Source organism: Buceros rhinoceros, unplaced genomic scaffold, assembly GCF_000710305.1.
Source record: "Buceros rhinoceros silvestris isolate BGI_N320 unplaced genomic scaffold, ASM71030v1 scaffold5886, whole genome shotgun sequence".
Classification (NCBI taxonomy): domain Eukaryota; kingdom Metazoa; phylum Chordata; class Aves; order Bucerotiformes; family Bucerotidae; genus Buceros; species Buceros rhinoceros.
The window spans coordinates 26,011-38,920 of record NW_010416839.1 but is presented as its reverse complement, the minus strand read 5'-3'; the positions used below and the strand labels follow the sequence as shown (position 1 = coordinate 38,920).

Below are 12,910 nucleotides of genomic sequence, written 5' to 3'. Positions count from 1 at the left end.
GCGTGTGAGTACAAAAAGAGGGAAAGGAATTTTCTTAAGGACAGAAAACTACTGACCTAAATCAAAGCGAAGAAACACTAGCTAGCATACAAAGGAATTCTATCCACACACTACAGAATATATGTTTTTAGAAGTAGATTCTTGGAGATTTAAAGTATAAACTATGTACATAGCTCCCTCTGATGACCATTGGACACGATACAATGCAAGTCTCCTTTTATTTTCGTTCGTGCATTCAACTGACAGCTGACTGGTTAAATTCTAATTGCTTCCAAGTGAGGTCAGCATAGGTATTTATCGAAAAGAACTGAACAACAGGCTCAATACACACATGCACGCACAAGCACATACACACCATCTCTCCAGCGTGTTGATTTATGGAAACAATTATAATTCTGGTGGAGTCTTTCTGAGCTGAGAAAGTTTGTAGCTACAGTAGAGCGTCTCATGTTGCAAAAAGCAGACAACAGAAATGGAGTACTTGGGTATCCAGCTCTTATCAACAGGATCAAGTAAGTTATCCGTTCTTTACACGAATATTCAGCAGTTTCTAATAGCTAACAACTTTTATCTTCTTTTTTATATGCTAGATGCTAAAAAAGCATTAAGAAAACTATTTCTATTAAACTGAAAAAGGGTAGGAATAAAGATACAGGGCTAAGGAGGTCTATTTTGAAATCTGAACTAGAAAAAACTATCTGACAGACTGTGCTAGTAGTGAATATACAGTATGAAATAATCCGCAGAATTTTACCATGCATGAGAAAGCAGTTCGGTTTTTGGAAGGACTTAAAACTGAAGACAGAACTATGTTTACAATCAGTTTAAATGTTTGCTTATGCAAAAAGTTGTGTGAGAGAGATCTATTGTATATGTTTGCATATTTTTTAAAATCAGCTTAGCATGTCATAATTTATGTACAGTACTTTTCAGCAGCGTAATGTATCCTTGCGTGTTTGTAACAATTGAGCATAAAGACTTATACGTGCACCTTTTCTCACAGATCTTTTACTTTCAGTGCAAGCAGCAAATTCAAGTAGTACAGAAGGTCACGACAACAGAGGTTTTTATAACTTGTGTCTTTAAAGGATATTCTGACTGAAGAGATATTTAAGAAGCTCTTCTATTTCGCCATTAACTGTTAAGGAATAACGATCAGAATTCTAGAAGAGGGAACAATCTCATTTAAATGAATCTCTAACTCGTAAAGACAGAAGGCAGGTCGGTGACCTAAGAGCAACAGTCTACTTGAGATTTAATTTTCATTATGTTGTTCATGAACACCCAGAACACTGCACTATAATGCACAAATGGATACTGACATGGATCCTGCCAATTTTGCTCTACAGATCATACTTTTACATTATCTTTCTAATGGGCACTATATCTTTAGCTTGCAATGACATGACTCCAGAGCAAATGGCTACAAATGTGAACTGTTCCAGCCCTGAGCGACATACCAGAAGCTATGATTATATGGAAGGGGGGGATGTGAGAGTGAGAAGACTTTTCTGTCGAACTCAGTGGTATATGAGGATTGATAAGAGAGGCAAAGTAAAAGGGACAAGAGAAGCAAACAACAACTACAGTAAGTAATATTTTTCTTTCCCTCTTTCTAAGTTTTTAGAAATTTACATATCGTTGTTTCCTATCCCTTGATTTATCAAAATTTCAAAAGGATTTTGTATAGCGTACTGACCACTGTATGAGACAAGTTTTCCAATTAATCCTTCAGCAAGACATTTGTTATTGATTTTGAAATGCGTCATTTTAAATACTACGTTGTAGATCTGCTAATGTATTAGTTACAGCTGGTAACTATTAGCAAACAGAGAGCCTATTTAACAAGTGAATTAAGGTTCTAAGTATGAGAATGTATAACCATAAACTTCTCTCATAAAATACTTATGAAACATTAAACCACATTTATATAGTCCATAAACTACCTAAAAGTTTGCCGTGTTTGAGTTAACAATTAAAACATATGCAATACTAGAAAGTCCAATGGAAAGAATTATGTAAACTCTTGCAAAATCTTTTAGATAGTTTGCCAAGCCAGGAACAAAATCTATTACAGTTTCTGCAGTTCATTATTCCAATGATCATGATGCTGAAAAAAATATTCTCTCCCTTTTCCTCCAAAAACATGACTCATCCAGAGAGAATGGACATATATTTTGCAAATCTGTATCAAATACAATTTTGAACTGACAGAAGAGTTATACTAATCTGTATTTTTCAAACAAACACTTATATATCTTCCATTTACACTTGAAAGCATCAATTTTACAATTACTATTTTTGCCACTTTGACTTTTATGTTATTACAAATATATTGTTTATTTAGAGGAACATGACATCTACTTGAACAGACATTATTAAGATATAACAGGATAATGCATAGGATTATACTGTGTATTTCAAAACAAAATTATAGAGGAAAAGGGGCCAGAGACATGCTGGTCTAGTGTTTATAGTCAGCTGAAAGGACAGATATATTTCCACGGATACTATTCAGATTTAATGTAAGTTGTACAAATTTTCTAAGAGCAGCAAAAGAAATCAATAAATCAAACTTCAGGAACTGTTAGTGTGATTCAGCTTTCCACTGCAGCTGACTCCTTATTTGCTGTAAGAGCAGCACTTTCGCATGCTAAGCGTCTGGCTAGTGAGCTCATAACTGATTTCTTTGCTTCATGACTACGCTGCGTGCTTGGCAACTTGCATGGCCAAAACTTCATTGACTAACGTTACAGTTTCTTCAAACTGTGTTTCCATATGTCTCTTTTCCTCCTACACCACTATGCAGTGAGTACCCATATTCCTCTGGAAGACGACACATGGCCAGCAGCCAAATAAATTATTTGGTCCATATTCAAGACGACTCCCATTGAGTTGCAGGGGGACATTGCTACAACAGAGACTGATAGGGCTAGTTTAGAAACAAAACATTGCTCCCATAAAAATCACTGAAAAAACCCTGTTATGGAAACAGTTTCTTCTAAATTTTTGCAGATAAGGGAATATCCATAGTACCTAATTTTTACTGGTTTGGGGGTTTTTTGGTTTGGTCTTGGTGGTTTCCCCCAACCCCCACACACCTTAAAGAGATTGTGGCAATATAAAGAGCTGAATAATTATATAAATTTGCTTTTTTTAGTTCCATGATGCTGAAGTAAAAACTTTGTTGGTAATTTAGCATTATTTCAGATTCACGTAAATTGTCTCAATTCTCTGCAGGATCCCATGCTGCTGAAGCACACTAAGGATATCCTGAAATGTTCTGTAGTGAAACCACTAGATAATATCAGATCATATTGTGCTAAAGGCAATTCATTTTTTGTAGTTTTCTGAACACTTATTATTTAGTGATGGTAACTAACTATTACAAATTACAGAAATGCAACCCTAAGTTGCTACATTTATAGGGCAATGAAAAAAATTCTGAATTCTTTTTCTGGTAAATGCAATGACTATCAGGAGGAAAAAAAACCCAGTCAACATTTGAATGGTTTATCTGGTAACTAATGAGCACTATGATGAACTACCTCCGCTATATTTAACTAAAGTGTGTGGGATGTCTCTCACCATCTGAAGTTTAAGCCTCTTGTGGTAATTTATCTATTGTATACTATGAAATAATATCCAAATGCTTTTGTTGGACAAGTAGAATAGGGAAATACAGACAAAGAGGACTGAAAAAATGTGAACGCTGATAACCTGGATTTTCTGGGAAACCAAAATAAAGTTAGTCTTATGAAAACCTTTTTTTTCATTCCCTCTATCAACGTGCAGGAAGCCTTTTTGAGGATGTGCTTATGACTCTCTACTAAAATACGCATAAAGAAAATAATATGATATGAGAGGAAAAAATCCAAAACAGATGAAAAATACCACCTGGACTAATACACGTGCCTTAAGCAAAATTTTTAATATTATGAGACTAAACAGGCTATTTTTATCCAGGGTCTCTGACAAGCCTATTTTTAAAACCATACCTATTACAAAGATGTATTAATCTGGGTGTTCAAATATTATTGTTCTGTGATTTCCAGTTCTGAAAGTTAGTAAAAGGTAAATCAGACCTGTTTCTCAGGACAGAATCCAACAACAGTTGCAGTCAAATTAAGCAATGGGTGCAAAAAAAAAAAAAAGTGTTGCTCTGAGAAGTTATCTTCTTATTTTATCCTAATTTTCCACTTACATAATAGAAGGAATCCTTTTCTCCTGTTAATCACTAACATGTGCTACATGAAAACAATAAAACAACAAAAATTTCATATTTTTAACTATGATAACTTTGCTTCATACAGTAAGCTGCAATGACAGTTTTGCAGGCAGAGTCAACCACTTGTTTTCATCCCCTGAACTGTGAAGCATGAACAATGTGAAGTGCAATCTTCACACTCAGAAATGTCTGTAGAATAACTTCATCATAACTTTGGCAAGCGCCAAATTTACAGAGCATCTCTCATCAGCCAAGACTATAAATGTAAGGATGCCAAGACAGTGAGGAATTAGGGCTTTGTATTTCAAACTTCTCTAGTAAACGACAAAATAAAATATATATACACCCATCCTATGAAAGTAACAGAAAAAAATCAATGGAAGTGTTAAAATTTCCCAAGATTTCAATTCAAAAGCAACTGTGTTAAATGTACGCAGATTGAAATTCCATGACAAAAATAAATACTGAAGCAAATCCTCGCTCACGAATGGTAACTAATCTGTATTTACCATTCCCTTGGTTCAAAACACTTTAGGAGTTAACTGCTTAGTCCAAGAAACGCGTGTGTACTGTTCCAGTGAAAGCAAATTGTTGAACCCTGCTCAGAGCAGTGGTGACCTTGTTAGATGCCCAAAGAGCATTATTCTGTGCGCATTTCAGAAAGCAGTAGAGCCTTCTGGTGGACGTAGAGAGAAAACTAAGCAAACCAGAAGACAGTGATCTCCACTAAGCAGAGGAAATAACTTTGCACCTGACAGCTTTGCTTTCATTCGGAAATCTAAAAGGCAGGGTGAGACCCAACAGTCACATACTCAAAAACTAAAGCAAGAATTAGGAAGCGGCCAAGAGATGAGGTCACCCAGAAAAATCTGTCATTATTAATAAAAATTTTTCTCTTTGACAGTCCCTTATTATACCTCGTCCAAGCCTAAACTATATTTTTTTAATAAAAAAATAAATCTTATATCATATTCCTGTAAAATAATCTAAGTGGGCCCACAAAACATTTTAATGATTCTAAAAAGTGAGTGACTGAACAAATCTTGAAGGCAATATGGCAATTAATTAACTCTATCTTTGATAGAAAATAGATTTCATTATTAACGCTTACTCCTCCTTTCATTTCAGTTTGTGTTTATGATTTTTGCCAGATTTTATTTGATTTTTGTTCAGAAAAAAAGGCAGCAAAAATCAGAGTTTAGTTTTACTCTATCCAAGAGGATTTACAATTACAACTGGATGATGCTTGAAGTCTTTCCACGCTCTGTTGCCTTTGGAATCTCATTTTAAAGACTTCAAAGGGTCTCTGAGTTAATAAAAAAGCCTTCCCGGAACCTGAATCCTAAGATGTCTGATCCTATCATATTCCTTGTGTGCTCTAAACCCAGAAAGTGCCTATTTCCTCTTCTCTCCAGTGGATAAAGCCAAATGGGGGGGAGGGGGGTGTGTGGTGTGGAACTAGCCTAGTAAGATCTTGACACAAAATGGCTGAAATCTTGATGAATTTTTTTTACCTGGGAAAACTACTATTTTGATTAAAATCCAACAAGTCATAGTTTTCAGCTATATTAAATGAAATCAAACTCTGTTCAAACCTAAACCCTAGCTGATGACAAATACACTTTATATACACCTTAGTGGTTAAATACTCAAGCTTGCCTAGAAATCAAAATTATTTCCCATAGCATTTTACACATGCTTCTTAGCGTAATAGAAATGCTGGGCTACATATGCTGTGCCACTTTACAGAGGAGCAAGAAGATCCGGTATCTGAAAATCAGATATTTCAAACCAGGTATTGGTGTACCAGCCTCAGTTAAGGGTTATGTGTGTGCCAACCAACCGGACAGTCTGCCTTCGCAACTGCATTCCTGATTTTTCTAGAGGTTGTTGGTTCGACCAATCCATTAGCATCAGGAGAAGAAAAGTCTTCACTAATGGGCAGGTGCTTTTGCTTCACATTAGTACTCTGCTAATCTTTTCAATTATAACAGAAAGAGATTTAATTCAATCGGCAATATACGTGTGTCCTCTCAAAACAGCCTGTAGTGCCGAGGATTACTTTCTCTCCTATGGTTATTAATCAGATACAAATATAATTGATTTCCCTGCTCCCTCTCTAGCTCTATGTCTAGCACCGGTGGTAGAAACCACCCCTCAAGTTTCAATGAGCAGAAGAGACTCTATGCCCATACCTCATCACAAATCCCATCTTTCCACCATCAACTGCTGATGGAGATGGTTTTTAGCAAAGATGCAGATAACAGAAGCAGCTGAGTTACATCAGCTGTCTGACAGCTTCTACTGACATTTTCAATCAGAGTACACATTGCGGGAAGTGAGAAGGAGAAAGGAGGGAGCAAAGACTTGAACCATTGCAGCAAGATTCTTCAGAGCTCACCTATCAGCTTCCAGATCAGTGCTCAGCTGACACATTATGACAGGGTGCTATACAACACAATTAAAACTGGTCATCAATTCTGAATTTACCTCCAGAATCTTCACCACTTTGTCTATTCCATGGTATTTACCAGCTGGAAAATATCTGTGAAGTCAGAACGGTAGCAGATTGTACTCACTTTCTTCTCCCTCTGAACACAAAATGATTGCAAAAGCTCTGTGAGGGGAGAACCAAGCCGCTGGGCTCAGGCACAGGCAGCAACTTCACAAGCTAACCTACACTAACAGGGCTACGTCTGCCCACGTGTCTTCAGAACTGGGGTATGACCTAAAATCAGTCTGAGCAATGAAAAACATCTAAGCTGAATCTATACACACTGCTCTCACTGATTTATTTAACCTTGATATGCCTTTGTAATTCAGCTGTGACTTCCAAGTTTTTCTGAATCTCTCAACATTGAGATTTATCGGAAATGTTACATCTTTTTGGGACCAACAACCAAGTTTAGCAGCCAACTGCAGAAGCAGCTGCAGGATACGTTTTAAAAGATAAATTGCAGTCCCTTCTCCCTCACCACTTCCCTCCCCCCCCGATTGTTTAGAATTTCTGAATGTACAAAAAATTCCGTATTGTATCATTAACTTATTGCTCCACCATGAAGAAAATGTGCTGAAGTGGCCCTGACCTGAGACTCAAGAGACTTGATGCTAATCCAAACTTTTAAGCAATTTGCTTATGGACTTCAGGAAAATTCTTCAAAGTCTGTGCCTCTGTGTAAAGAGTTTTAAAAATTCTTAGCAAAAAAGCTTCCAAACCTAGAAATGAATTGTGTGTTAATGTTATAAGTACTAAATATTTTTATTATAGAATATTAATAGAATGTTAACTAAAATAAACAAAGTCAGTAGCTAAACAGAAAAGCACAGAGCTCAAGATGAATCTTAGAGTCAATTTTCCGTACAGGCAAATACAATTTCTTAGAAAATTTAATTCCGTGTACAGTCGGTCTTGCAAAACAAAACCAAAACCCAGATTATCTCCCTTCACGGCTTTCTGTATTGACTATCTGAAAGTAATTATTTTAGATTTCTAGAATCCTGGAGCACAGAACAAAGGTTTTCCTTTCTACCTTCCTTAAAGCTCAAGAAGATCAAAACATCCTAAAGCATAAAATTATACTATTCCATACTACAAGATGTACCAACTAGTAGTATATTCTGGAATACTTTCCTCATCAAAACAGAAAAGTTTGGTTAAATGAAGGCTGCTACTCTTCTTGGGTGGCATGCTGCTTTCATTGCATAATTGACTGTCTATGACTATATTTGGCAGCTGTATTTCAATTGTCTTTTTTGACCTTTGACTTTATTTTAAAATTTTAATTCTGGGTATGAGCTGACAGAAAGGTCAGCTTAGCCTTCTGGAGTGTGTAATTTAGAAACATTATTGAGAGAGTTAACAGTGAAAATTCCTATGGCAATAACATATTAGAGGTTAAAATCATAGCACTGAATTGTCACACATCAAAACTTTCATAACACATGACATCATTTATACAAATGGAAAAAATTCTTTGTAACAATTGGTGCTGAAAAGCTGAAAGTGGATATTCATAGATGTGGCCTACAACTTCATGAAAACACACCAAAAAAGCAATAAAAATACCAGTGCAATCAATACATCCCTTGAGTATTGTTTAGCTTTTGAAACAAAGACAAAAATGAGGATTAAATTGTAATGGGATTTTTTTCTGCGGTATTCACACACTGCCTACAACACGAATCTAGTACCTGCATGATTTCTCACCAGAAGGCTACAATATCCTAAACTGGCTGGATCAGACAGGTTAAATCTCAGTTAACATCAGCAAAGCTATGTCAGTTTAATACAACTGAGCATCTGCTCCTGTAAAGTTATAGTGGGAATCTGACGGTTAAAAAACTGGATGAAAATGATTTAAAGGTCTAGACATTCTGCTAAAAAACACTGAACTTTTCCTTCAGTATGCAATCTTCCAAAATTAAGCACTGCCAGAACACTGCTAGAATAATGCAAAACTAAACAAAAACACAGAAAACATGACCATTTCGTAGCATTTATAACCACAATAACTTCAACAGGGAATAACAAACACCACTTCAATCAAAAACTTTCTGAATACCCCCATCACCACTGGGCTTTTCTGAAGGAGTTTCCTAGCACTAGTACTTCAGCCTTTAACAGCATACATGCCTTCCCTGACTTTCATTTTTTGTGAGCTTGCTTACATTCTTCTAAGCGTGTCAATAAGACACTGGGAGGTGCTATAGACTACAAAAAGCAGCTGAGCAGTCTTGTCCTTGACCGTTTTGATACCTTGGAATTTTTATATTTGTCTAACTAGAAGGTAATGTATTTCAAACAGAAAAAAACCCCATCTGCTAGCAAGAAGCATACTTTCATTAGTAACCTGTGCTATTTCTATAAGTTTTTATTACGACCTTTAGTTGTCAAGTGGGTTTTGAGATTTCAGTTAGAAGTAACTGTTTACAGAAAAAAAAAGTTAATAGAGAACTTGATGCTTGTTAAAGACAGAAATTATTATAGATGAACATACATATCATCTAGAGCCGCAGATATTAGGGGGAAAAACTATCACTGTCAAAGTAAAATTTTGAAAAACTTACAAGTGAACCTGCTGAAGTGCTGGAGCTGCTCAGGTGAGCTGGTGCCAGAGCTCTGGGGGCTGTTTGCCTGCACAGCAGCAAGCAATGTAGTGGCAAGTTTTAGATGGTGTTCAGGTGTGTGGAAACACTCACCACAAGAGCTTCCTGGCTTCTTGCATAACATGCTCAGCATTGCATCCTGATGCTAGATTTGCCCTTTAAGTCGACTCTGTGAACTCCAAGGGGGCCAATGTTCAGGCTCTCTCTAGCCATTAAGCAGATAGATTTGGGAGAAAATGTGGATCTGGCCAAGCCAAGGCAAAAAGGCTGCAGAGAGTGAGGAATGGACTGATTCCATTCAGTGCTTGTGTAGCTTCTGCAGTAAGGACCTTGTGAAAATAAGAGTTTTACTCTCTGACAGAAACTCTGAAGTAAAATAGAAAGAATAACTGAATCCTAGAGAGTGCAGGCCAGTACTAGTACAATTGGCAAGTGCAGCTTCCACCAGCAAAAGCAACTTTAATTCTATCACACCACTTTATTTCATTGGAATAGCCTATGCAGCTTATGGAGTGCAGATAATGTGCAAGATAATACAAAGAAATCCAAGCAGTTCTTGTTGGTGTGATATTACCAGAATTTCGGGAACTAGCTATGTAAATCCAGCACATAATGATTCAAATAACGAGACCTGTTTGTTAGGGCCATTTTGCAACAGGAGACAGACTCGTGCTGTGGGCAAGGCCAGTAGAAGATCTTCAGCAACAGTCCTTTATACCTGCTTATGTGTGGAAACTATACGCGAGAAGCCTTGAAGGCATCACAGCCATATGACTTTCCAACATTACAGCAAAAAATTGTAACAATACCTTTATTTCATAAATTAAAACCTTTCATAAGGGCAGGGACAAATACCTGTGCCCATAGCAAGATTCATCCCACCCAGCACTGTTGCCTGTATTAGTTCAGCACCATCTTATTAATACCATGCTATAACATAGTACAAAAATGAATCTCCGCCATGTACTAAGCACATCTCTGACAACATATGAGCTGCAAGCATGACAAATACTCAAACAGTACTCTGCCTCAAGTGTTGTTACTAATCAAAAACTAAATTGGATGCTACTTCAAGAGGCTACTTTCAAACTAACTGGTGACAAATAACCATTCTTCCAAATAAAGTAAGCTCCATCCTTCTAACTGAACCTTCTACATTTTTTACTAAGTACGGAGATCCTGGTCAATATTTCCAACAAAGACCAAAAATCAAAACTGAATAGAAAGGTACACAATTTCCAGGGCAGGCAAGTTCTTCTTTAAAGCACTCTGAAAAGTCTGGGGAAAAAACCAAAACAACCAACAAACTTTCTTATACCTTATGTCCAATACAATTCCCAAAAGACCATTCACCTGCTTGGGTAATGAATACTATCACCCACCCGACCAAGTAAGAGACAACATAAAACACATGGAGAAAACCACAGTGGGAAGGGAAACACATGGAGAGCCTCTTCCCTGCAAAGAAACCTTCCTCGCTGCTGGCCAGCTACAAGGCTGTGCCCTCCTTCCTCCCGCCTCCTAACGTCATCAGCTGCAGAGGTGTTCTCAGCCTCTTGCTCTTTTACCCCCTGCCACCCCCACAAAACTGCTACTATGTTTTAGAGTGCTGAGCATCCTGTCTGAGCATTCTGTCTGAGCAGTCAGGAAGGAAGTTTTCTCATTGAGGCTGTAAAAGACAGTCTGGCACGTTTTCCTACCTTACCAACAGTGTGAGAGCCATATACTTGGGTGAACTGGTATTGGAGTTTGTAGTTATTATTTCAAAGGAAACCAAATATTAGACAAATTTTGAGTGAATCCTACCTTCCCTTTAAATGCCCCTTAAGCTGAAAAATGAAAATAATACAACTATTGAATTTTTATATACCAACTTAAATCAGAATGTTCAAATTAGCAAACAGATGCTCAGGCTACTTGATGATAAATTCCAAACTAAAATGACTTAATATACTTTTGTTTCTGGCTGCATCTTTTTGTGACTTAGGAAACTCAGTCTATGTTACTGAAAATATTACTTCAACAATGCATTTATGAGTACTTTCATTCCTATAGCTCACATTTAATGACTTTACTCTTTTCTGCCTCCAGACCCATCACACTGGGATGGTTTCTTTCTTTGTTTTCCTCTTACCAGTTATCTGGCAGCTGCATCCCAATCTAGCCTGTTAGTGGATCCCTGAAGAATTAACTATACATCGTCTGTTGTAATCACATGTGCTGCAGTTTACCTCACAAGTGGTATTGTACAGAAAAGTCCAATATGAGCCCTGTCAGACCATGTCATATTTATTTCATTAACATAGATTTCTACCTGAAAAAATATTTCCTTCTCTGTGTGCATGGTATTTCACTGAAACACCTTCTCGGCCATACAGACAAGTAATCAATGTGAGAAAGCAGCCATTGAGAAGCACAGCATTAGCTCCCTTTTCAACACACAGTCCAAAAGTGGCTCTTCTATTCATACCGATTCACTGATGAACTCTAGAGAACTATCATTAACAGTCTAAACAGCTGCTGTTGAAAGTAAAAAGTCTTGCACAGCTGTGGAAGAGTTAACTAACTGACTAGCGGAAAAGCTATCTAACTCTGTGATTCATTAGGAAAAGTTTGCTCAAGAGCTGAAAGACCCATATTAGGAAAGAGACAAATATCTGCCATTTGTAAAAGCCTGGCTCTACTCAAATGAGTAAGAATTTTGTTTCTGATGCCTATCAATGGCTTGAGGTTTTAATTTAAAAAGATGCAAAATAATAACTAGTGCTTCTGCAAATCCACGTGCTTTTACTTTAAGATATGGTTTCATAACATTGGTGATGCAGACTGGGCATAAAGAAAATTGAAATTCCTGTTGCAACATCAATCTCTTCCTGACTTGCAAGTCAGAATGACTTATCTGTATCTTACCAACGTCTATCTAGGAGCAATGCTGCTATCTTCATTATTCTAGTCAAGAGTGCAATATTCCAGAATATACCCAATTCAACCTGAAGAATAGTTAGCTGTTACTTTTCAAACAGATGTGCAAATTTGTATTTCTGTATGAAAGATATAAATGGAAGTTTGTTCTGAGTTTTTTAAAGCTGTATTAAAACCACAGATCCACACTTCTATACTTAGGAGAAAATGATGGCAGTATTTATACTGTATATTTAACAGTAGAAATATAATTTATTTTTCTAATTTTTTTTCTGCCATCTAACACTTGCCTTCACATATGAATCCAGAATACATTTATAGTCATGGAGGAATTAAGGTGACATGAAAAGACCAAGTCAAAGCCAGCAGAGGCACTTTGCTTTGTTTTGTGTGGTAAAAACCAGTCGTCTGCTCAGTCAACTTTGATACTCTTCTCCAGCTCCTTGTCACAAACACTTTACTCAAAGAAAAAAAGGTTTCTTCACCACTTTAAGTGCTTGGAATAGCCATAATTGTTTCAGTCACAGCAAAAAGCATAGCAAATTCTTTACCAAGACCAAGTTTTCTGTGTATATATTAGAACACACCACTATGGGTGCAGCCAAGCTCTGTGCTGTTATAACTTCATGGTCTTCAAGGCAGTTCTAAACTTTC

The 12,910-nt window shown here is 36.8% G+C and overlaps 1 protein-coding gene across 2 annotated transcripts in view; it reads left to right on the top strand.

The window, feature by feature from the left end:
* The first annotated feature begins 309 nt into the window (after window positions 1-309).
* FGF7 (fibroblast growth factor 7) overlaps window positions 310-12,910 on the top strand; it is a 28,294-nt gene continuing 15,693 nt past the window's right edge. The window contains exons 1-2 of one of the 2 annotated variants that reach the window (XM_010137954.1): window positions 310-512; window positions 1,019-1,588. In XM_010137954.1, the coding sequence (XP_010136256.1) occupies window positions 1,303-1,588 (286 nt within the window). In that variant the 5' untranslated portion in view covers window positions 310-512; window positions 1,019-1,302. Of the gene's footprint in view, window positions 513-1,003; window positions 1,589-12,910 lie in introns of both variants that reach the window. The other variant, XM_010137955.1, reaches the window with a different exon arrangement.